The 25,266-nt window shown below is 39.8% G+C and overlaps 1 protein-coding gene across 2 annotated transcripts; it reads left to right on the top strand.

Annotated features, from left to right (window-relative positions):
- Nucleotides 1-3,133: 3,133 nt before the first annotated feature.
- atp2a1 (ATPase sarcoplasmic/endoplasmic reticulum Ca2+ transporting 1) lies at nt 3,134-25,219 on the top strand. 2 transcript variants are annotated; one of them, XM_047359122.1, is made up of 25 exons: nt 3,134-3,312; nt 3,438-3,556; nt 4,079-4,096; nt 4,599-4,681; nt 9,981-10,085; nt 11,849-11,987; nt 13,116-13,196; nt 13,284-13,369; nt 15,451-15,606; nt 16,766-16,907; nt 17,465-17,631; nt 17,731-17,819; nt 17,892-17,994; nt 18,110-18,241; nt 19,036-19,161; nt 20,010-20,228; nt 20,321-20,432; nt 20,525-20,748; nt 20,846-21,066; nt 21,718-21,920; nt 22,088-22,173; nt 22,293-22,426; nt 24,087-24,204; nt 24,353-24,470; nt 24,943-25,219. In XM_047359122.1, exons 1-25 carry the CDS (start codon nt 3,149-3,151, stop codon nt 24,951-24,953), a joined length of 3,156 nt encoding a protein of 1,051 aa, XP_047215078.1. In that variant the 5' UTR covers nt 3,134-3,148; the 3' UTR covers nt 24,954-25,219. The 2 variants fall into 2 exon arrangements, with proteins under 2 accessions (XP_047215078.1, XP_047215079.1); XM_047359123.1 differs by having other exon boundaries at nt 3,197-3,312; nt 3,419-3,556.
- Nucleotides 25,220-25,266: the final 47 nt, after the last annotated feature.

Genomic DNA, 25,266 nt, shown 5'->3' with positions numbered 1-25,266 from the left:
TCCAGTGGCGGGTGGGCATGCATGCATTATCACTGCTTTGCTTTATTAGCATTAGAGCACAGCGCTCAGAACGAGCTGCAGCAACCCGATCTCTGCAGCCGATTGAGCGAAATGTCAGTGTGCCACCTTCATCTGTGCCGTCTAAGGACTGGGGCCCGTGACAGAACAATGGCTCAGAAAGTTAAGCAGGTTTAATGTGATCGTTAAATATGCAGTCATCTCCTATATTTTACCTTTCAAGGTTTAGTTGGTAATTGTCTGTAATAAATAAAGAGCTTCTAAAAGTTTTGTTGACCCTGTAAGTTGTTGAGCTCTCCACAACAATCAGACACTCAACCAGCATTAAGTTAATTGATCACAAAAGCCTCCTGCTGCAAACTATACTCTCCAAGGCTAACTCCACTCCCAGTGCTTCCTTCCTTTCTCTGCTGTCCGTTCTTGTCCTCTTGTGTGTTTGTGGTTTGTGTAACCTTAAAGCTTCCTCTCTTTTCTCCAGCTGCTGAATTCACTAGAGCTGCCGTGGTACAACCTCTACTTATAAAATTGGACTGGATTCAACAAATTTAGCTAATTTTAGGCCCATTTCTAAACTTTCTTTTATGTCCAAAGCCCTTGAAAAGATAATGGAGTCAGTTAATCTTCTTTCTGGAGGAGCATAGCATTCTTGAGGTTTTTCAATCAAGTTTTAAAACTCTCCACAGCACTGAATCAGCTCTTTTGAAAGGTTTTAATAATATATTTTCAGCTACACTGTGGCACGCTTGTGCTTTTAGATTTAATGGCTGCATTTGAAGCAGTGGATCATAATGTACTGCTTTCTCATTTAGAGTAGTGGGTGGGAATCAGGGGCATTGCTCTGGAGTGGTTTAAGTCCTATTTAACAAATTCTGTGTGTCTTCTCCTCTACTCCTCTTTCTTGAGGGGTTTCACAAGGCTTGGTTTGAGGGCCACTTCTTTTCTTCCTCTATCTGCTCCCACTTGGTTCTTGACTAAAGAAACATCGTATTTCATTCCATTGCTATGCAGATGACAGTCAGATTTATGTCCCTCAAAAAAGTCAAATGCATACTCTATTAATCTGCTTCTTAGGTGTCTTGAGGACATAAAGATCTCAATGTCACTTAACCTTTTGGCTTTTAACTGGCACATGTAAACGTGAGCACATTTCCCCTGTTTTTAAATCTTTAGCTTTTAATCTTTGAATGGCCTAGCCCCACCCTACCTTTCTGAGCCGCTGCATCCCTACAAATCTACCCGCTGTCTCAGCTCAGTGCTCTTGAGTGTGCCCAAAACTAGGCTTAAGCTCAGGAGTGATCTTGCTTTTTTTGCAACAGCTCAGAAACAGTGGAACAAATTGCCCCTCCATCTCAGGCAGGCCTCTTTATTGCCTGCTTTTAAAACTCTTTTTAAAACGAACCTATCCTTCATAGTTTTTAACACTTTGTGAAGCGTTTGTTTATTGTTTTTCATTTTGTTTTTCTTGTTTTTTAATTCTATAATTTCATAGTTTTATCAGATTTTATGTCTTGTTTTTGTTTTTTGTCTCTTGTTTTTAATTCACCCATGTTTTAATTGTATTTTTGTTTTGTGTAAGCTTTATTTAATTTCTGACTCTGTACAGCACTTTGGTCTACTATGATGTTTCAAGGTGTTCTACAAATAAAGTTGGATTGGATTGGAAAGCTGAACTGATACATTAAGGAGTGTTTTTTTCCTCAATATATGAGGAGCCTCTTCATGACCTACCCATTTAAATTAAAGCAGGGAGACATTATGAAAACAACATTCAGCACAGTCTGCCCTAAAGACCAAAATTGGGAGTTTCAACCACAACAGTCAATTACTTTTATTAGGATTTTATGTGATAGAGCAACACAAATAAATGCATCAAAGAAAAGGGATATAGACTGTGCTGCAGATACAGTACATGTGATAGAGTGACATTTCTTTTGAGGAATGTCTCTACCAGCTTTGCACATCTAGACACTGAAAATGTTGCCCATTTTTCTGGCAGAATAGCTCAAGTTCAGTCAGAACGGATGAAGACTGTCTGTGAACATCAGTTCTTCATGACCAATAGGTCTGGTATTTGACTGGGCCCTTCCAACACAAAAATACACTTTGACCTAAACCATTTCATTGTAGCTCTGACTGTATACTCGTCCAGCCCTGCTGGAATGAGAAACTTGGTCTCAAATCTTTCGCAACCTCTAACAGGTCTTCTTTGAAGGTTGTCTTTTATTTAGCTCCATCCATCTTCCCATCTACTCTGAACTGTTTCCAAATTCCTGCTGAGGAAAACCAGCCACAAGGCATGACACTACTACCACTATGTTTCACAGTGGAGATGGTGTGTTTGAGGTGTTAGTACAAAATGTTTTCCATGTTTCCTACATGGCTTGAAGCAAATAGCCACCAAGACTACTTATGGCTTTCTTCCAGGAGTGGCCAGATTTGTGGGGTGCACAATTTATAGCTGTCCTCTCACCATATTCTTCCAACTGAGCTGTGGAAATCAGCAGCTCCTTCAAACTTAGGGCTTGAGGCAAATGCTAATTAATTTTCTCTAATGTTCTCTAATAAAACCTCCAAGGTCTTTGGAGAAAAGCTGCATTTCTTATGAATTTAAATTCTACACAGATGTCCTTACAGGCTGAATACAAATGCATGTCAGACCTCAAATTTATATTTATAAAAACCATGAATCATTTTCTGTCTACTAGAAAATATTGCACTACTTTGTTTAAGTCTATGACATGAAATCCTAATAGGATACACTGAAGTTTGTGTTTGCAATGTGTCAAAGTGCAACAAAAAAGGATTGATACTCTTGTAAGGCCCTGTAAATATATTGCAAGCTTTTCTCTAAGTGTCCATTCATTTGTTAACTGAGTGTCCATATGTCTGCAGACACGTGAGCCCACATGTGCCCATCAGTGTCCCTTCCTCTTTTCTTTGTTCCAACCGTTCAACCTCTCTTCATCACATCTTATTTCCAGCATGCCGGGTTGTGGACCCCTCTGCAGTTGTTGCCCTCACCCACCCTGCTCACCTCCCTCTGGCTATTCTTTGCCACGGGGCAATCCCTGCCCACCTATTTGGGACGTTCCCATCCAATGAGGAGTGAGAGCATGTGGAGCGAGCACCAATGAGACCAGTTTTTCATCTGTATAAAACTTTTCAGGAAAGTTTGCCGGGTTGCACTTTCTGTCAGTCCAGGGCTCTAAGAGGAGAGGAGCAGCCCAGAAAGAGAGAGAGCAGCACAGGGGGGGGTCTCCAGTTTTTAATCCCAATCCCACACCCAAAAAAGTGGTGGGTGAATCAACTTTTTCTTTTTTTTTATCTCAGTTCTCTCCCAGTTGAGCCTCTCAGGTTGATGTGTTTGTGTTTTTATTTCTTTTATCCCTTTCTCCTGAAGCCTCTCTGTTTCTGCCAAGGATGGAGAATGCACACACCAAAGAGTCGGCCGAAGTTCTGGCCTATTTTGGAGTCACAGAAGACACGGGCCTGCCGCCTGAGCAGGTGAAGAAGAACCTGGAAAAGTATGGCTACAACGGTGAGGGAGAGAAAGAGACCCATAGCTGCAGACAGGATTTTTCACTGAATTTGTCTTGGATTAGCATCGAAAGAGCAGAGATGGAGGGATAAAAAACAGAGGGAGATGTGGTTGAGGACTGACAGATCCTGTTTAAAGAGCAGGTGCATTGTGGTGTCACGTTTCTGACCACTGCTATTGGTTATAAACTGTTGGGAATGTTATGAAAGTGTGTCAAATCAAAATTAAACCATTTTCAGATCCATCTCTCCAGTGTCAGGCAGTAAAATGCAATACAAAACTACAACAAATCCATTCTGATCAGGTTTAGTGAAGCCAAAATTTAGCATCAAAAGTAATTTTAGCTGCAAAACATGCAAATTAACATGTTCAGAATGATTAAAGGAAGTTAATTGTTGAACTGGGCATCTGCAGAAGCAATGGCCTTAGTAAAATATCTGATTGCTGCAGTTAATCACTCTGAACTTACAAAGGAAGTAAATGTATGGTTTTCATTAATATTCTCTCTGCTCCTACCTACAGAGCTGCCAGCAGAGGAGGGTGAGTCCACCTAGACACCTCCTTTTCTCTCATCTGTGTCTGGATCGCATGTTCTGTCCATCAAAGAGCATCTCTCACTGTGAAGCCACCTGGACACATGTTTCCCCCTCACTTCCTGTGATGACATCTAATGCTGTCATTTGCTTAACACCTATCATTTGGCTAGCTGTGCTTCAGTGTGCCAGAGACGTGGAGTGACCCCGCACAACTAATAATACATCATTACCCCACACAACGCTGCAGAAGATGTACCCAGCTGGGTGCATGGACGGCATATTTGTTGCATTTAACATAAAACAAGCACTGACATATTGTTATGAGTTAAAAACAAGGTAATACGACTTCAAGTGGGGGACCTTAATACACAAAACACATGCAGCCTTCTTTAATTTTATTCCCTCATCAGTTTTGCATGTACAAACACCCTAATTGGTAATGTATAAACCTATAAACACATACTCTACCAATGCATATTTAATTTAGTGTGTTTTCTGTTTACCAGGAAAGAGTATTTGGGAGTTGGTGGTGGAGCAGTTTGAGGACCTGTTGGTCAGAATCCTTCTTCTGGCTGCGTGCATCTCCTTTGTGAGTTTGTACATGTTTTTATTCACATCCCATGATGCATCTGTATCTACATGACTAATTGAAGACAGATTACTATAATCTGGTCAAATGTATCACTTACAGCAATGTGTTGGACCTCAGGGTTTTGTAACAAAGAAGGCTTATGATCAAGTCCAAAACAGATCTAAGATCTCCAAGATAGGCTAAACACAGAAAAACTTAGTCCACTTATTCTCCTTATTCATGGTGGTTCTTATTATTTCAACTAAATACCTGCAGAGAATACATTTCTAAGGGGCTTACAATGACAATGCCACCCTACACATGTATTGGCAGTGCCGTTTTGTTTAGTTTTTTAATTAATCTTCTGTCACAGCAGCATAATCTCACACCAAAAGGTTCAGAAAAATCCCATCTTTCATTTTAGTCAATTTATTCAATGAAAAAATGAATACTTGTTTTTAACAGAATCGCAGTTGCCATACTTTTAAAGTTCAACGACTTTCTGTTTCCCCGTGTTAAAAATATGACAGGAAACAAAGGCCCATTTCTCTTAAGCATTCTTCAAAATGGGAAAGACAAAAGAAAATGCCATTCAAATAAGCTGGATGTATGTATGTGTGAAATAATTCAGAAAATAGTAACAAGAAAATAGCTAAGCCTGCTCCTATCTACAGTGAAAACAATAAATGAAAATGTCCAGACAACTACAACTGGGACAAACAATGGTGGACAAGAAGCCAGGTTTGCTTAAAAACTCTGAATTTGGTTTAAAACAAGAAAAAAATGAAGCAGGACATTTCAAATTTGCTCATAAACAAAACAACGAAACCCATGCATGCATGTAGGAGACTAAAGTTGGAATAACAGTATAAAATGTAGATGTCGGGATAATGATTTGTTTTCTGTCATTTAGGAGTAAGCATTTGTTACTGCAGAGTCTGTAGTCTCTCTCATTCGTTTCTCTTGGCAGTAACAAACTGCTGTCCCTGCAGAACAGCCTTAATCAGCTGCTCTAACACTAAGCTATGAAAGCTACCATAATGTGCTGACAGTGTATCAAATGAAACAGGCATATATCATCATCATTCGTCTCATAAGGGCATCTATATACTAACTTCTTGTTCCTGCCAATGATGTTTTCAGGAGAAGTAATTTGCTGAAATGTTAATTTAATGCTAGCATGTTGGACAGCTAGGGAGCTGCAGCAGCCAATACAGTGGTTCTTTCACGGTGAAATTGTAAATGGTGAATAACAGACTGTTAGGAGAAACCCAAATGTGCTAGATAAAAAACATATGCATGCAGTGTCTTAGGAGGATTCTGGCACCCGGGCTAGGGAGACAGTTTTGTTGTCTTAGCCACACTATTTTTTTATGTTTGTCACATTAAGATGGACTGATTGTTAGGAAACATTAAACCATAGTATATTATAAGCACGATTTAAAGAAATTTCTTTATTCAAACATAAAGGAAAAAAACTTAAATCTCATAGTTAATATGCCAGATTTGTTGGTGGAGCAACTGTTCAAAGCTCTGCTTGGCTGTGTATGACCACAAAAATGGGACATAATTAATAAAAATTAGCTGTGCAACTAGCTTGGGTTGCAGCTCACAGAATCAGAGACAGGAAAACAACAACTGGTATCAGAAGTTGAGTTTAATTAGGGATTCCAATACCAATTATTACAAAATGCCTTAATTTGAACTTATTTTTCAGACTATGAAGGATCAGATCTGGATATCCTTACTTAGTAACCTTTGCACCAATTTAGACAATCAGTTCGGAAGGAGTATTATTGTAAATATGAATACCAGAATTAATTCTATTTGCTAAATACCAGAATAACAAGAGATAAAATTTGAAGTTTACAAACATCTCCACAGTATTTGGTGGAATGACCTGGATCAAGCTTCTCACAAAAGTTTGCTAGAACTTTGTCCCAAACCTCCTCACAGAACTGTTGTAACTGGGTCAGGTTTGAAGACCACCTTATTTTCAGCTCTGCCCACACATTTCCAATGGAACTGAGATCAGGCTTTTTTGATGACCAACCAAAAACATTAACATAATTGCCTGACTTATTTTAATTTTCCAATGATGTCACACAATAAGGCAGTGTTTCTGCACTTTTGCCTTTAAACAGATTTACAGGTGTGCCTCCAATTAACTCCAGGGTTATGAATTAAACTTTCGGCAGCTTACAAAGGCCTGACGCCATCATCTGGGCCTTCTCAAATGGTTTAAAGGTTTATTAATATAAAAACTTCACACTATGAAGAAAGTAATAATAAAAAAAAAGTCCTCAGTCATTATTCTGGCATTCAGCAAATCCTAACTGACCTAAAACAAGAAAAGTCTCATTAAATTTAACACTGACAAAAAATATGTTTTTTTACAGAGGATATGTGAATATCTGATTTTAACGTATGTTGTTTTTTTATTTTCTGTTGCTGTCACAGTTTCTAAAGATGCAGTGATCTTAATAGGGAACTGAAATGAATCGTGGAGAGAGGGGGAAAAAAATGAATAAAACATGTTGTCCAACATGATGAAAACTAATTATAAAACCAAGCTGCAGTTCTGAGCATTCAGCTCTCACCTGTTATCTTTGTGGTAAAGACAAACATAGACTCAGGCTACCAAATACAGCATGTACATCACCAAGATATTAAATTACTTTTGGATATACTCTCACTGACACAAGGAATCGCTCTCTCCCTCTGTGCTGCTGTTCTCTCTGCCATGGTTTTATTAAGGACAGCGCGTTGCACACATTGTCTTAATCCTCAGTCTCTTCCCTCCAGCCTCCCTTACAGCTGTCGCTGTGGCCCTAGAAGGCCTGACAGTTGTGTGTGGGATGAAAAAAAAGGGAGAGAGAGAAAGATAAAGAGGAACACAGAAAGTGAGTGGCAGTGTGTGCCAGTACATATGCATGGCACAAGCTTTATTTTAAGAAAGTCTCAAGCCAGGACGAGAAACTGTATCCTTGGACAAAGGTCAAGGATGGTTGGAACAAGGGATGACTTTCAGTAGCAAGAGAGACATAAAGACAAAGAGGAGGGCACAGAAGGAGGGATGGCTGGGGATTGGATTGCACAATTGCATTGTTTGGTACAATGCCAAAGAGAGCAATTGATTGAGAGTCGTATACGGTTTCTAAAAAAGAGAACACTAAATACTGCAGATACATTGTCATCCTATTCATACACACAGGAATGTGATGTCACTGCGATGTGTTGACAGGCTCTGATGCTCACTCTGGAGATCCATTGTGTGTTTGGAGAGAAGCACTGTTAAGACAGACTTGAGGGAGGGAGCATTAAGGGCCCATTTTCAAATAAGATAGGTGAAAAAAGATATGAGAAAGATAGAAGGCAAATGGAAACAGATGATAAGGCAAAGGGAAAACCTGAGCAAGACTACTTTTTCCTTCCCGGTTCGGCCCGTGCTCCATTGGCCTGCAACTAATCTGTGTCAATGTCAACACGGAGCCTTTCCGAAACAGGCCTTCCTTTGTAAGGTGGGACTCCTGCTCACACAGGGGAGGCACGTGTTAAGCTATAGATTACAAGATGAGTCACGTGGTACCGTAGGGGAGACATTTCACACATAGGATGACATAAGAGACAACTGCTATTTGATCCACCAAAGGATCATCCCTGAAATAAATTACTGCCTGTGTTAGGAAAACTATGGGTACCACGTTAGAATAGGTCTACCCTATAAATAGTTAAAGAATTGGTTACTAACACAACCTTAAACACTTTATAAACCATTAATAAACAGGTATAGAACAGCAGGACAGAGAGCAATAGTGGTTTCTGGCCAAATGGTAGACTGCCTATTATGTGTAGTTACTTTCAACCTGTGTTTTTCATCATCTACAGCTTCTGCATTGAGTATTGTCACAAGAAGTATTTGTAAACATATGTAATTAGTATTAGAATTTCAATTAATTTTTTGGCCCAGCATTATGGGTAAAAAAAAGAAATTGTGATAGAGTGACAGACAAGAAACAAGCTAATATCTTTGAGAAAACTCCGGCTGGTTAACTGTTAGCCGCTAACAATGCTAAAGTTAGCATCTGCTTCTGAGCTTATTGGTGCCAAACTTCATTTGGTTATCTCAACAATAACAATAATAATACAGTATAACTAAAATATTATTTGTACAAACACAAAAGGGAGCAGGTTCAATGCTTTTATTAGCACCAGGATCACCTTACAATCAGAAAAACATAAAAACCGCAATAGGCTACATGATTTGAATTTTCAAAACACTGGTTACAGATTCATTTAAAATAAACAGAGTGAAAGACAAGATCTGAAATATTTATAAGCATCATGAGAATATTGTTACTGGCTAATGGTTAGCTGACATCGCTAAAGTTAGCATCAAATCCGGGGCCTGCTATTGTTACACAATTAAAGTGTTATTTCATTGTTTTTAATGAGTCTACTCTTCATTTTGACATCTGTAGTTTACAATCTCTAATGATTTTTTTTTTTTTTTAAAGGGACTGTTTTCACAGTTTTTGTTGTTTTTTGTATTAGGACAAGCAAAGAATTGGAAAAGCACAAAGGACTCAATATAGGCCTAAAAGCTGTTCAAACCTTAACTGTCTAACTCGGTTGTGTCACCCATTTTGAAGTGTTTAATGGAAGTAGACCCTTGTCTCTCATTGTTTTTCTAGCCCCAGTGAATAGAAAATCCTGGTTGATTAACTGAAAAATCCCAGTGACTGATCAATTTAAAAAAAACTTAAATAAAATAAAAATTATATTGTGCTTATGTTATCATTGGCTTATAGGGATTGTTGTGAATGACAATAACTGTAAAACAAAATACTTCTGGATCTGGGATGTTTTTTCCTGCTAAATAAATAAACCAATTTAAATTTAAGGGCTTTTTTATCAAGAATGTCAATAAATATGAATGGGGTTTTACCTTTCTTTTACCTTTGTTTACCAGTAAAATAGACTTTGAGACTTTGAATTTACAAGTTGACAATGCAACATTGTAGTGAACTGCACAGTGTTGTAATGTAAAAATGTTTTTCATGGAAATATATATCAACATAAAAACGGGAGAGATCTAATTTAAAGTGTATAATTTTAGGATTAGTCATTTAGGATGATTATTTATTTTATCTAAATATGCCAAATACTCACTATTTTCTGCTAGACAATGATTTCCGGTTGTTTATATCAAAACTGTCCCATTGGTATGCAGCTTTCAGACTAACAGACTGCTGCTATTACAGTATTATATCTTGTATTCTAATGTACACTAACTCTCTGCATCTGCATGACACAGGTGCTGGCTTGGTTTGAGGAAGGGGAAGAAACAGTCACCGCCTTCGTCGAGCCCTTTGTCATCCTCCTCATCCTTATTGCTAATGCCATCGTAGGGGTGTGGCAGGTCAGTCGGCATGCATACACCAAGATAATTACACTCTGAAGGACACGTGGCAGCCCCTGTATGCTGTGTTTTACACGCACTTAAATAGACTCTCAAACTTAGCAACAGTCACGCACAATAAATCACACACATTGTCGACCTGTTCCGGCCTCCTGTCATTTACGGACAGCGCACTCCCCTGTACCAGAAAGTTCAAGGGAAGCCAGAGTGAGATTTGTGACAACAGTGGAAGATCAAGAGGGTAAAGGTCAGAACAATGGGGTGATGAGCTGCAGCCTAAGCTGCCTAGAAGGCTTCTTGACAGTCCTCACTCTGCAGTATACAGTAAGGCTTGAAGTGGGGATTTGATTTAGTGGGGGTGCATATTAACCCTGCAGAACTCATTTGGAAACTATGCACAAGGATTCACACATTGAGGGTATAGAGAGGGAGGACAGCTGGCATAAGTTGAGCTTTACACTTTGAGGCGGTTGGGAGTAGCCTTGGAAGAAAACCACTGACTGACATCAGTCTGTCTGTCCTCTATGTTTATCAGGCTGACGCAGCTTTCTCCGGTCTACACTGCAGTGTGCTGGACACCAAGCAAGTGTTTTCCAATGAATAAATTAGAAGGCACATTTCCAAAAGGCATGTGAGCAACTCCCCAAATGTATAGAGGAAGGTGCTCTGTTCAGATAACACTAAATCTGAACTTTTCAGCCACCAAGGAAAACGCCATGTCTGTCACAAACCCAACATATCCCATCACCCCAAGAACACAATCCCCACAGTAAAACATGGTAGTGGCAGCATCATGCTGTGGGGATGTTATTCAGCAGCAGGGACTGGGAAACTGGTATGAGTTAAGGGGAAGTTAGATGGTGCTATATACAGGGATATTCTTGAGCAAAACCTGTGTCAGTCTGCCTGTGATTTAAGACTGGGATGGAGGTTCACCTTCAAGCAGGACAGTGGCCAGAAGCAAACTACTCAAGCAACACTCGAGTGGTTTAATGGGAAACATATATATGATATGGAATGGCCTAGTCAAAGTCCAGAACTCAGTCTAACTAAGAATCTGTGGTTAGACTTGAAGATCATTGTTTAGGTTGTATTTCTGTATACACCATCACCACAGTGAAACATGATGGGATCATCATGTTCTGGGTATTATTTTTTTAGCAGGGAAAAGGACGTGGATCAGCATTAAAGGGGAGATGAATGGATCTAAATATTACTGGAAAAGCAAAAACCTGTTAGAGGTTGCACAGCCGACTATACAAAGAATAAAGATGTAGAGAGGTTAAAAACAGGGTTGGTTATTAAACGTTATTCCAAGCTTTGAAAATCTCACAGAACAGTTTTATTATGTGAAAAATGAGCGAGTATTACACAATGGCAAACCTGCCAAGAAATGGCCATTCACCTAAACTGACAGGCTACACAAGGAGCGTGTTCATCAGAGAATCAGCCAAGAGGCCCTTGGTAACTCTGGAGGAGCTGCAGAAATTTGCAACTCAGGTGGGACAATCTGAGTTTCAAAATCGTTTTCAGTTTGAAACAGATTTTGTTTCAAAATGAAGAAACACACTGTCACACAATGATGCACTGCTTTGTGTTGGTCATTCACAAAACATCCCATTGAAATACACATCACAGTAAAGCGTACACTGCATATGCCTCCGTTTTCTTCAAAGGCTTAAACCAAATGATTGGACATTATCTTTAGATCAAGTGACTGATGGAGTAAGTCACTGTTGAATGCATGTGAATTTGTGTTCCAGGAGCGGAATGCAGAAAGCGCCATAGAGGCCCTGAAGGAGTACGAGCCTGAGATGGGAAAGGTTTACCGGGCCGACAGGAAGAGCGTTCAGATGATCAAGGCCAGGGAGATTGTCCCCGGAGATGTGGTGGAGGTTTCTGGTAAGACTTAATTTTTTTTCTTAGAATACATTTTTCAGTATTTATGGCCTTGTCTAAGCTGATGGAAATGAACAGATTCACAAAATCAAACATTTTCTAGTACAGTTCTGCATTTTTTGCCCTGTTCCAAAATTCTTTACAAAGTGTTTTTTAATCTCAAAGTTCAAACAATGATATTTGAGACTGTTGCCAGTAGATGCTAAATGTTTGCTGAAAAGGATAATTACTAAGAAGAAATGGTAAAACTAATCAAGGGGAACATGGAGAGGAAGACAAGGAACTCCTGACTTATTTGTAGCTTTATGTGGAAATTTTGGTTGTTGTCAGGGCAAAAATATTTCTTCATATACAGGAAGAAAATCTGGACAGTGTTGTTGACATCTGTGTTGTCACCTACAGGCCCAGCGATGTAAGACTGTAAGCAGCTTTAGACTTATTTAAATGCATTTAAGTGCATGAACATTTGTAGAAAAAATATAAACCTCTTCTTGCATTCATAGTTTGGAACCCATTGATATAGTTTTGATGGGTTTTTAAGTTCCAGTAGAGTTGGTGCAGATCAGGCCAAAGATCTTATTTTTACATAAAACAGGTAGATATGGATAAATTAAAAGCTCTTTCCTTGTTGTTTTACTAAAACTGTCATAAAAAAAACAATCAAACTTCTTTAAAAAGTCTTTAGATATTTTTGTTTTTAGCTGGTGGTTGCATGTGTGAAAAAATTGACACCTTCCTTTTAAGGTAACCACAGAGAAAAAGGGGTGGAGAAGCTTGATTATGAAAGCACTTGATATTGACCCAGTCCTCTGTCTCTCCCTGTCCACCTGTTCTTTTCCCCTCATGATCTCCCCAAGGTCTTGCTCTCCCTCTGCCTCTCACAGTGGTATCAGCTTTCAACAACAACACTATCCATCCAAAGTGCTAAGACCAGTCAATCACCCCTGCCCCTTTCATCCTGCATGCTGCTGTCAAATTGTTACCAAACTTTGTGCTGTAAAGCTCCACAACAAATCGATAAAATTAAAATTAAAAACCTATGGACTAGTTACCTAACTAGTCCATAGGTTGTAATGTAAATAAAGTGTTTGTCTTTTTGTCTTTATCTGTGTTTGGTTGTGTGGAAAATAGTTGGTGACAAAGTTCCAGCTGACATCAGGATCATCTCCATCAAGTCCACAACACTGCGTGTGGACCAATCCATTCTGACTGGTATGCCTGTCAACAAAAATAATAGACAATAGAAATAAATCTTTTTGAAAGTTTTACTGATCACTCTACCTCATTATTGTGCTTCAGGAGAGTCTGTCAGTGTGATAAAGCACACTGATGCTATTCCAGACCTCCGAGCTGTGAACCAGGACAAGAAGAACATGCTGTTCTCTGTAAGTCTCCTGCTCTTGAACTTCTTTACCATCTCTAGAGATGTCTACAGCATCCTCTACATATGAAAACCCCAAGTAGAGATGTGCAACAGGCTTCAAATTAATTAATTTCACACCACTTCAAGGGTTGGAGTGATGTTCATAATGATGATGTTAATGATGCCATACACACTAACAAGGTGCCCAGGGACTTTGGAATAATCACATTCATTAGTTTTAAACCAAAAGCACCTGATGTATTTGTTGCTGAAATCCTAGCCTCATCTGAGCAAAGTACACAGTTTCAGATAAAGTCCCCATAGTGTTTAGTAAACTCCACACATTTACATTTATGATGGTAGGCAGAAAAGGACATTTTTTTGGAATCACTCATAAACAACGGGTTGTCATCTAGATAGCACCCAATAGTTACCATGGACATTTGCTGCTCTCTAACAGTGGTCTTTTGCAGAATCTCTTTATCTCCCTCACCGTCCTGCTTGCTGTGTGGTGGCAGAATAAACCTGGTTCCTTGCTCAGCTTTGTTTGTCACAGTTCCTCTTGTTTTGAGCATTTTCATTATTGCCCTGACTGTAGATATGTGCATGTTTAAGTGAAAAGCTATATTCTTGTAGCTGTTTGCTGCCTTACTTAAATGACATAGTGTCTGGTTTTTTGGGCTGCACGGTGGTGCAGTTGGTAGCACTGTTGCCTTGCAGCAAGAAGGTACTGGGTTCAATTCTTGGCCAGGGATCTTTCTGCATGGAGTTTGCATGTTCTCCCTGTGCATGTGTGGGTTCTCACCGGGTACTCTGGCTTCCTCCCACAATCCAAAGACATGCCTGTTAGGTTAATTGGTCACTCTAAATTGCCCTTAGGTGTATGAATGAGTGTGTGCTTGGTTGTTTGTGTGTTGCCCTGCGATGGACTGGTGACCTGTCCAGGGTCTACCCCGCCTCCTGCCCATAGACTGCTGGAGATAGGCACCAGCTCCCCCACGACCCACTATGGAATAAGTGGTAGAAAATGACTGTCTGGTTTTTCCCATCTTGTCATACATATGTGTCCCACAAGGTAACAATAAGTTACAACTTACTAGTTCACAGTTCACACTTTTATCAAGTTTTAAAAGCAAAGCATGATAAATAAAAATACAATAAACAATATAAAAACCAAATTTCTTAATGTATTATGTTTGCCCTGCTAATTAAATGTGCAGAAATGAAAGGATTTAATTGAATTCTTCTAAAGTTTTCACTATTTTAGCTACTGTAATAAAATAGGAACTTATTTTAAGTCTTTTTAATCATCATTACCACAGGGGCCAACACATGTGGTACAAGCTGTATTTCTTTAAAATCTGACCACTCATTCCCACCATAATGTTAGACTCCTTACTCCACCTAATAATCATTGCAGAAGAATCATTGGCATTTTTTTGGAAGTCACAGTAATCGATGTTATTAAAATTTTCAAATGTAGATAGACTAATTATGATTGTTGATGTCAGTCAGTCATTTTCTACCACTTATTCCATAGTGGGTCACAGGGGAGCTGGTGCCTATCTCCAGCAGTCTATGGGCGAGAGGCAGGGTACACCCTGGACAGGTCACCAGTCCATCACAGGGCAACACACAAACAACCATGCACACACTCATTTATACACCTAAGGGCAATTTAGAGTGACCAATTAACCTAACTGGCATGTCTTTGGATTGTGGGAGGAAGCCAGAGTACCCAGTGAGAACCCACACATGCACAGGGAGAACATGCAAACTCCATGCAGAAAGACCCCCAGCTGGGAATTGAACCCAGGACCTTCTTGCTGCAAGGCAACAGTGCTACCAACTGCGCCACTGTGCAGCCCTTGATTGTTGATGTCTTAATGTTAATTCTGCTATTTTAGGTAATATTGTTTGATGAAAATATTTTGACTTGTTACAGTATTACAGTTTTGCTGTTTTAGGTTTTTTGTAGCATTTGGTTCCTCTGAGGATTAGCAGGTTAAATAAGGCCTATAATAGGATTTAATGAATGTCAAAATGAACTGAAATAATCTAACTGTTGCAAAGATATTGAAATTTTCTGAAACTCCTGTTCAGGGCACAAACATCGCTGCTGGTAAAGCTGTTGGCATCGCCATTGCCACTGGTGTCTCCACTGAGATCGGTAAGATACGTGACCAGATGGCAGCCACTGAGCAGGAGAAGACGCCTCTGCAACAGAAACTGGACGAGTTTGGAGAGCAGCTGTCCAAGGTGGGTAAGACTGGTGAACATGAACTAACGTATATCTTCTTTTTCTTTTCATCCTTTCCAACCCTCTTGAACACATTTCTTCACCGCTTTTCCACACTCACCATTGCTCGGGACTGTTAACCCTAAGTAGTTAAAATCCTCCACCTTTTTTATCTCTGTGTTCTGTAACCTTACTGCTCCAGTGTCTTGCTCCGGCTAACCTTCATCTCTCTAGATTTTCCTCCACCTGTTCCTTGCTCTTACCAGAGATCACAATGTCATCTGCAAACATCCTTGTCCATGGAGATTCCTGTCTAACCTTGTCTGTTAACCTGTCCATCACCACAGCCAACAAGACCTGGCTCAGAACCAATCCTTGATGCAGTCCCACTTCCACCTTAAACTCCTCTGTCACACCTACAGCACACCTCACCACCGTGTCCCAGCTCTCAAACATGTCCCGCACCATTCTAACATTCTTCTCTGTTACTCTGGACCTTCTCATACAATACCACAGCTTTGCTCTCAGCACCCCGTCAATTGCTTTCTCTAGATCTACAAAAACATAATACAGCTCCCTCTGACCTTCTCTGTACTTCTCTAACAACATCCTCAACACAAATATTGCATCTGTAGTATTTTTTCTTGGCACAAACCCATACTGCTGCTCACAAATGCTCACTTCTGACCTAAGTCTAGCTTCCACCAGTCTTTCCCATAACATTTATTGTGTGACTTAGCAACTTTATTCCGCTGTAGTTGCCACAACTCTGCACATCTCCCTTGTTCTTGAAAGTGGTACCAGCACACTTCTCCTCCATTCCTCAATCATCTTCTTGCTCTCTAAGATCTCATTGGACAGCCTAGTCAAAAACTCGACTGCTGTTTCTCCTAGACACTTCCATACCTCCATAAGTACATCATGGGGACCAACTGCCTTTCTGCTCTTCATCCTTTTCAATGCCTTCCTTAACTCATCCTGAACTAATGTATCTATGCCTTAAAAATAGGCTTTGTTCCATCCTCTTCTTGTTGCTGGTATGACAAGACTGAATTTCAGTGGTTAACATCCAAATACCAATTTCATGATAGAGTTCAAGTAGAGTTTTAAATATTTTTGGAAAACACAAAACTTTGACTAATGTTTGATGACGTATCATTTGCTTGACTCTCCCTTCAGGTCATCTCCCTAATTTGTGTGGCCGTGTGGATAATCAACATTGGCCATTTCAATGACCCAGTCCACGGGGGATCCTGGATCCGTGGTGCCATCTACTATTTCAAGATTGCTGTGGCTTTGGCTGTGGCTGCCATTCCTGAAGGTAAACCCCAGAGATTAGCTTCAGTTTCACTGACCCAGAGGGCTATGTAATGGTGTGTCAAACTCTTGGTTATATGGTGCCACCATGATCACCTCCCTGAAAGAGGGCTGAGTAGGTTTATTGTACTGGGATATTGCCTGATCTGCTTTTTTTCAATGCCACCTAAAAGCTTATAGTATAAATGTGCAAATGTGTTTACACTTCTACATTACTCTGTTATCCCTAAATAAAATTCAGTTGAATCAATTGCCTTTTTAAGTCATCTAATTATTAAACAGAGCTCACCTGAGCGTCATTTATTCTGAGTATAAATAAAGCTGTTTGGAAACTGCATGTAACCCAGAATACACCCTCCCAATGGTGGTGGCTACATTATGCTTTGGTGATGTTGGCCTTCAGCAGTGACAGGCCAGCCTGTCAGTTGACAGAAAGATGAATGGAGCCAAATACAAATCAATCCTGCAAGAAAACCTTGGATTTTCTCCCCCCGCCCCCATCAATAACCCCATCCCAAGTGCTTCCAGAATTCCGTGGCCACTTTCCCTTTTCCATCACAGGCCTACCCGCTGTTATAACCACTTGTCTGGCACTGGGAACTCGTCGTATGGCCAAGAAGAACGCCATCGTCAGAAGCCTTCCCTCTGTGGAGACTCTGGGCTGCACCTCGGTTATCTGCTCGGACAAGACGGGCACTCTCACCACTAACCAGATGTGTGTAACCAAGGTCAGTTCGTGCTCATATCCACAAATACAGCTACATATAGTTTTAGTTTTCTCCATTTTTAGATATGCAAACTGTATTTTATACTTTTTTTCATTTCAGATGTTCATTATTGAAAAGGTTGAAGGCGACGCCATCACCCTTGGTCAGTTTGACATTTCAGGCTCAAAGTATACCCCTGAAGGAGAAGTGTAAGTAAATGAAGAAATTACAGATTCACCATTTTGAACCATAGCTGTGTTGGAACATTTTTCTCTCTTAAGCACAAGAAACAACGCATTAGTGAAGTGCGGACAGTATGATGGATTGGTTGAGCTGGCGACCATCTGTGCCCTGTGCAATGACTCATCTCTGGACTACAACGAGGTCAGCAGAGCGTTCAGAGCTGTCTGAATGCTTTACAACACCAATGTTTACGTGGTGCAAGCAAGAGTGAAGATGCTCTGATTCTGATCTCTGATTTTCCCTTTCCACTGTGCAGTCCAAGGGTATTTACGAGAAAGTGGGCGAGGCCACGGAGACAGCCTTGTCCTGTTTGGTGGAGAAGATGAACGTGTTCAACACCGAGGTGCGCGGCCTGTCGAAGGTCGAGAGGGCAAACGCTTGCTGTTCTGTAAGTCCATAACAGATCTTATGCAGCCTGCAATAAGTTGAAAAATTATCTGTTTTCTATAGAGAAGAATAAAATCTAATGAACATATAAATAGGAGTTATTCATAGTTGCACTATGAATACTACTATATGCATAATAAAGCACCAGTCAGTCATTTTCTACCGCTTATTCCATAGTGGGTCACGGGGAGCTGGTGCCTATCTCCAGCAGTCTATGGGCGAGAGGCAGGGTACACCCTGGACAGATCGCCAGTCCATCGCAGGGCAACACGCAAACTACCATGCACACACATACACCTAAGGGCAATTTAGAGTTACCAATTAACCTAACTGGCATGTCTTTGGACTGTGGGAGGAAGCCAGAGTACCTGGTGAGAACCCATGCATGCGTGGGGATAACATGCAAACTTCCCCAGGCTGGGAATTGAACCCAGGACCTTCTTGCTGCAAGGCAACAGTGCTACCAACTGCACCACCATGCAGCCCCATAAAGCACCAGATTTAGGATTTTTGTTTTACAGAGATTTTAAATTACTTTGTGAATTTTATGCACTCCAAAACTACTTTGGTCAACATGATTTCCATATAGTTGCTAGCAATTTCAAAGTCTCAAAATCCTTGTGTTTATCATAAAATGTTAAACTTAAGAAAAGCCCTGCTCAGCACAGAAAAAAGTATCTGCTGGCCTGCAGCAGATGTTTTTCATATACATACAACAATTTAGATATTTAAAACTGTAGTGATTTTGATCTTTTAGAGCCAACTTCACCCGTTTGTCTATCCACTTCATATCAGGTCATCAAACAGCTGATGAGGAAGGAATTCACCCTGGAGTTCTCCAGAGACAGAAAGTCCATGTCAGTATACTGCTCGCCTGCAAAATCAGCCAAAGCTCCTGTGGGGAACAAGATGTTTGTCAAAGTGAGTGATAATACCTCTTAGAAACTAAGCTAAATAGAAGCATTTTATGATTACTGACACTTAAAACAAGAGCTTTGATCTATAGAAATCAAAAGGTATCGGAAACGTTTTAAAAACATAGCTGTGAACAAATTTAAATTAATGAGAGTTAAATGTTAATTTGAAGAATTAACAGTCTCTAAATAACCGATGCCTGGACACACATTTATGTACAGATGTGCAATAAATTTGTACATTTGGAGGAGGAAATACAGTAGGTTTTAGTTTGTGTCAGTTTATCTCATACGGAACATATCTTTAAAAAGAAGAAAAAAAAATACAGCTCCTCCATATTTATTGGAACCACTGGAGAAGATGTGGAAAAAGCCTTAAAATAAACACATCATTTATTTATATATATATATATATATAAATATATATATATATATATATATATATATATATATATATATATATATATATATATTGTAGTTATGAACAACTTCAAGGCAGTAGCTACTTTCTTGTAGCCATTTCTTGACTTAACATGAACGCATTTAGATTGCCTGAGCAGTATGTTCTCTTGTCTTTCCTATTTCTATGAGTGACTAAAATAAATATATTTATACCTCAGAGAAACAGACGCCTTAATTATGGTTTACTGCTAAATTTTCCTAGACACTCTGATCAACTTGAATAGAAAGTATACATATATATAATATTATATTAAAGGCATATTCCTAAACTTACACTCAGATCCATTCTTTCTGCAGACTTGAATATAGATTAAGATGGATTACAGAGGCATTTTAGGCTAAGTTCACTGTTTTAATGTAAATCTACTGACTGTGTCTTTATGTCGTCATCAGGGTGCTCCAGAAGGTGTCATAGAACGTTGCGCTTATGTCCGCGTAGGCACCAACCGCATTCCTCTGACTGGCCCAGTCAAAGACCAGATCATGTCAGTCATCAAGGAGTGGGGCACTGGGCGTGATACCCTGCGATGTTTGGCACTCGCCACTCGTGACACACCTGTGAGGAAGGAAGAGATGAACCTGGAGGACTCCACGAAGTTTGCAGACTATGAGGTGAATTATCTTAATAAAAACAATTTAGAGAAATGTGTCTGTCTTGGCAAAATGTAGTGGATCATGTTTTCCTTTTTCCTTCCTTTCTGTAGACTGACTTGACTTTTGTTGGCTGTGTTGGCATGCTTGACCCTCCTCGCAAGGAGGTCATGAGCTCCATCGAGCTGTGCAGGGCTGCCGGCATCCGTGTCATCATGATCACTGGTCAGTCTAAGCAACAGACCAATCCATTTGTGAAAGAATTGAGCAAACATTTGAAGAAAATAACAATTCTCATTACTGGTGTTTTCTTTTAGGAGACAATAAGGGTACGGCAGTGGCCATCTGCAGACGCATTGGCATCTTCACTGAGGAGGAGGATGTTACTGGTAAGGCCTTCACTGGCCGTGAGTTTGATGACCTCTCTCAGTATGATCAGAAGAAAGCAGTCCGAAAGGCTTGCTGCTTTGCCAGAGTGGAACCATCCCACAAATCCAAGATTGTTGAGTTCCTACAGGGCTTTGATGAGATTACCGCCATGGTGAGGAGAAATCCGCTCCACCTCTGATGAGGTAAATATGATTATATTGGGTAAATCTGGCGAGACTAACTCTTCTTCATTCCTTCTCCTCACCAAGACCGGAGACGGAGTGAACGATGCCCCAGCCTTGAAGAAGGCGGAGATTGGCATCGCCATGGGCTCTGGCACTGCCGTTGCCAAGTCTGCCTCTGAAATGGTCCTGGCTGACGACAACTTCTCTTCCATTGTGTCTGCTGTTGAGGAGGGCAGAGCCATTTACAACAACATGAAGCAGTTCATCCGCTACCTCATCTCCTCTAATGTAGGCGAGGTTGTCTGGTGAGCACATTGTTTTTCATTTAGAAAAATAACATTTAGATTTTATGAGATTAAGACTCGAGTGTGATACTTAGATTAGATGCACTTAAGTCGCACAAAGCCTCTAGACTTGACTTTGACTCACACTCTAAATTTGGCTTAGACCAGACTTTACTTAGACCAGTACTTTATAAACGCTAGGCTTGACTTAGCCTCTAGGTGTAATGACTCTAGTTTAGACATAGACTCAATGCTCTAAAACCTTTAGGATTTGACATAAACTCATGTTCTAATGACCCTAGATTTTACTCTGACTCAACCTACTTCCAAAATAAACTATCGTCATTACAAAGACACTTCTGGCTTTACAAAATAAAATCCTTTCCTTTTAAATTATATTTAAAAAATCATACAATCTTGTGGCCCCATGTACAGAAGCTATAAATCTTTAACAGCCATTCAGGGTTTGTTTTCCAATTTTACTTCATGTCTTTCTCCCTTCTCTTTAGTACCATGATTAAAGGCCATTAAAACCACAAAATATTTTTTTTAATTCAATATTTGCATCTTGGACTTGGAAAAAGGGATTTGTGAATGTCTCTTCTTTATATTAATGAGAAATAAACTCATAACTAAGACAGCTGTTAATTTCTCCTTTTCTTCCTCCTTCAGTATCTTCCTCACAGCTGCCTTGGGTCTGCCAGAGGCATTGATTCCTGTACAGCTTCTTTGGGTCAATCTTGTGACTGATGGTCTACCAGCCACTGCACTGGGCTTTAATCCCCCTGACCTGGACATCATGGGCAAAGCCCCCCGTTCCCCTAAAGAGCCCCTTATCTCAGGCTGGCTCTTCTTCAGATATCTGGCCATAGGAGGTAGATTCTTGAAGAGACATTGGCTTGCAGCCACTAAAATCAATGAATGTGTTTGGTTAAACTAGTAAATAGTCATTTTTCTGACTCTCTTACAAAAACAAAAATAGTTCATATTATCTTAAAATTGCTTTATTTGCTGATCTCAGTTTTAATGTCTGTTCTTCCAGGTTATGTTGGTGCTGCAACAGTGGCAGCAGCAGCTTGGTGGTTCCTGTACTGTGATGAAGGTCCAATGATCACCTTCTATCAACTGGTAAGTGTAAAAAAAAAAAATCTATTTACTGAGCAAGTTTTTAAAATACAAACAGAGCAATTATTTGTGAGCACATTACAACTTTGGAAGACTGGAACCAATCTTAACCTTCCCGTCAGGCGCACTTCATGCAATGCAGTGAGGAAAACGAGGACTTTGCCGGCATCCACTGTCACGTATTCGAGTCTGCTCCACCAATGACGATGGCCTTGTCTGTGCTGGTCACCATCGAAATGTGCAACGCTCTGAACAGGTGGGAACTTACGGCACATGGTGATTTCTATACGCTTCGCATCAAAACATACAGTTGCATATATTTGCACAAACAAGTAGACGTTTACTATACACAAATCAAACAAGAACAATGTATTTGCTCAGGGTAACTAATATTACTAGTTAAATATATGGAGTTTCTCAAAAATAAACACAAAAACCTGTGTTGAATGGCTACTACTGTCTCAGAATTATCAACCCCTACATCAGACGTGGTTCCAGAGGAATTTAGCTGGGGCATAAACAATCTTTTTATATAACATAAATACATAAATAAACATGTATGTAACAAACAACCATGTTGTTTATTAATTAAAAAGAATAATGACTTAAACAGTGGCATGTAAGTGTGCATCAGTCACCAGAAAATGCTGAGTAATTATGCTCAGCTTAAACGTTACATATACATTGCATAAGTACATAAAAATTGCATATAAAATATATAAAACTAATCAGCACAGCCATCTAATCATTGTGTTTAAAACACATTAACTCCAGAAACCTGAAGGCAACTATACATGAACTTGTCCTGCAGACGTGGAAATGTTTTTGAAAAAATACTGACCATTTTTAACTTTTGTTTAAAACTCTTTTTTTTGCACAAACCTAAAATGCAAATAAATAAAAAAAGAGCTAGAAAAGTCAAAATGTCAATAACTGAGCTCACATATCTGTTGTGGCCCAGCTGCTCTTTGTGCACCAGGGATGCGATTTCGAAACCAGTTTCATTTCCTCATTCCAAAGACTGTCACTATTTTCACTGAATCTTCTAGCCAGGGTCTGTTTGGGTATCACGTAAAAGAAAAACTGCGTTTTTTTCCGGAGAAATGTCGAACAGGATCATTTTCAGAATCAGAATCAGCTTTATTGCCAAGTTCGTACATACAAACAAGGAATTTGACTCCGTTACACTTTGCTCTCTGGTTTTTGTTTTTTGCATTAAAGAGTATACATATATACAATATACACATATATAAATAAAAGGTGCATTTGCAACATCTGTATGCTGTTTTTTGGTACCCTGGTAAATGTTCAACAGAGAAACAGCCTGGGGGAAGAAACTGTCTCTGTAGCATTTTTAAGGCGCAAATGCCGGTGGTGGAGTGTCTGAAACCGCAGACTGCGAGGAGAGACCAGGAGCAGGAGCGTTTGCGGCTGCAGCGCCTGGTTTCACTTGCCTTGCTAACACTGTAGACGTATTAGCATCGTCCCTGCTTGTGCTACCTTGATCTTGGCTACTGCCGTTTAAGTGTCTTCTTTTTCGCCTTCAAAGGTCCCATTTAATAGCCTGCAGCACCCTCTGCTGGTATTCTTGGGTCAATACATTACATAGTTGCAACTCAGTTTTCACGGGCGTTGTAATCCGTTTCACAGAACAGCTGGATTTATACTTATAATAAATTACACACTGATTAACTTCATTTACAAAGTAAGTCACTTTTGAAGGCTGGTGGCTGCACTCAATTTTATTGATGGTGTCAGTTTGAAGGAGGCTGAATACAAATGCACACAACCTTCAGATTTTTATTTTAAAAATTTGTGAAAATCATGTATTATTTTCCTTTTTTTGTCAAAATTATGTAAATTTGTGTTAGTCTATTATATAAAATCCCCCAAAATACATTTCTAAAACCATTCAGCTTGTCTGAGAACCAGTCCCTGGTGCGGATGCCTCCCTGGAGCAACGGCTGGCTGATGGGCGCCATGAGCCTCTCCATGTCCCTCCACTTCATGATCATCTACGTCGACCCCCTGCCTGTAAGTCTCCACCTCAGCACCACCACAGAACTAGGAAGACCTCTCTTATTTGCCCTGTGATAGCTAAGTGAGCACAGCTCACATAGAGATACTCTGCTGTGTGCCGTCATTTCAAACTAGAATTTGTTGGTCCTCCGCTTATCCACAGATGATCTTCAAGCTCACTCATCTGAATGTGGAGCAGTGGATGATGGTGCTGAAACTGTCCTTCCCGGTGATCCTTATCGATGAGCTTCTGAAGTTTGTGGCTCGCACATATCTGGAAGGTGAGCTCAAAGAGGAACTTCTTCAGTAAAAGTTCTAACATTGTTTTTAGTTTTAAGCACCTTAATATTTTTTATTACATATTTTGAGCAAAAAAGAAATCAAAGGTGGTCATGAGGCAGCATCTGTGAGTAGGGTTAACATCTTCCCTTTATTCATTTCATTCTTAATTTCCTACCACCTTCTTTCCTCTTTTTTCTCTGATGACGTTGATCTAAGTTTCCTCTTCACTTCCTGTGCGCTCCACTTTCTTATTCCTTCTGGCAATGCAGCCTAAAACCCATCTCCTCTCCTCCCTACCCCTATAATAAAAAAAAACAAGGTATTCTCCTGACTCACACCAGCTACACATTCTTTATTTGGTGCAGCCCATCTCATTTGTCTGAGTGGAATTAGGTTTAGTGGACCTAAACAAGTCTGCTCCGGAGTCCTGTTTTTCTAAAGCTAGCACATTATTTTGTTTTGTCCATTCAGGAAAAGTTTAAAGGTAAGCGTGGAAGAGAGAGAGCATCAGAAGCAAAGGGAGCACGGCGACACAGGATGGAGAGATAAAAATGCAGAATGCTCCAAATGAATGAAAGCTCGCCAAGTGGTGTGAAATCAACAGGACTGGCATCTGAAAATACACAAAAAAACTGCTAAAGTTTTGTTTTATTTCTGTGTATGTTCTGAAAATAATATATAGTTACGGTATTTTAAAGATATTCTGTTTATTCTATTCTTAAAGAATAAAGATCTGTACTAAAGATAACATGAACTGCAACTCTTATATATATATTTTTGTTTTCCCAGAATGCC

The sequence above is a fragment of the Girardinichthys multiradiatus genome, chromosome Y (assembly GCF_021462225.1).
Source record: "Girardinichthys multiradiatus isolate DD_20200921_A chromosome Y, DD_fGirMul_XY1, whole genome shotgun sequence".
In the NCBI taxonomy this organism is placed as follows: domain Eukaryota; kingdom Metazoa; phylum Chordata; class Actinopteri; order Cyprinodontiformes; family Goodeidae; genus Girardinichthys; species Girardinichthys multiradiatus.
The sequence above is the reverse complement of the archived record's forward strand: the minus strand, read 5'-3'. Positions and strand labels throughout refer to the sequence as shown.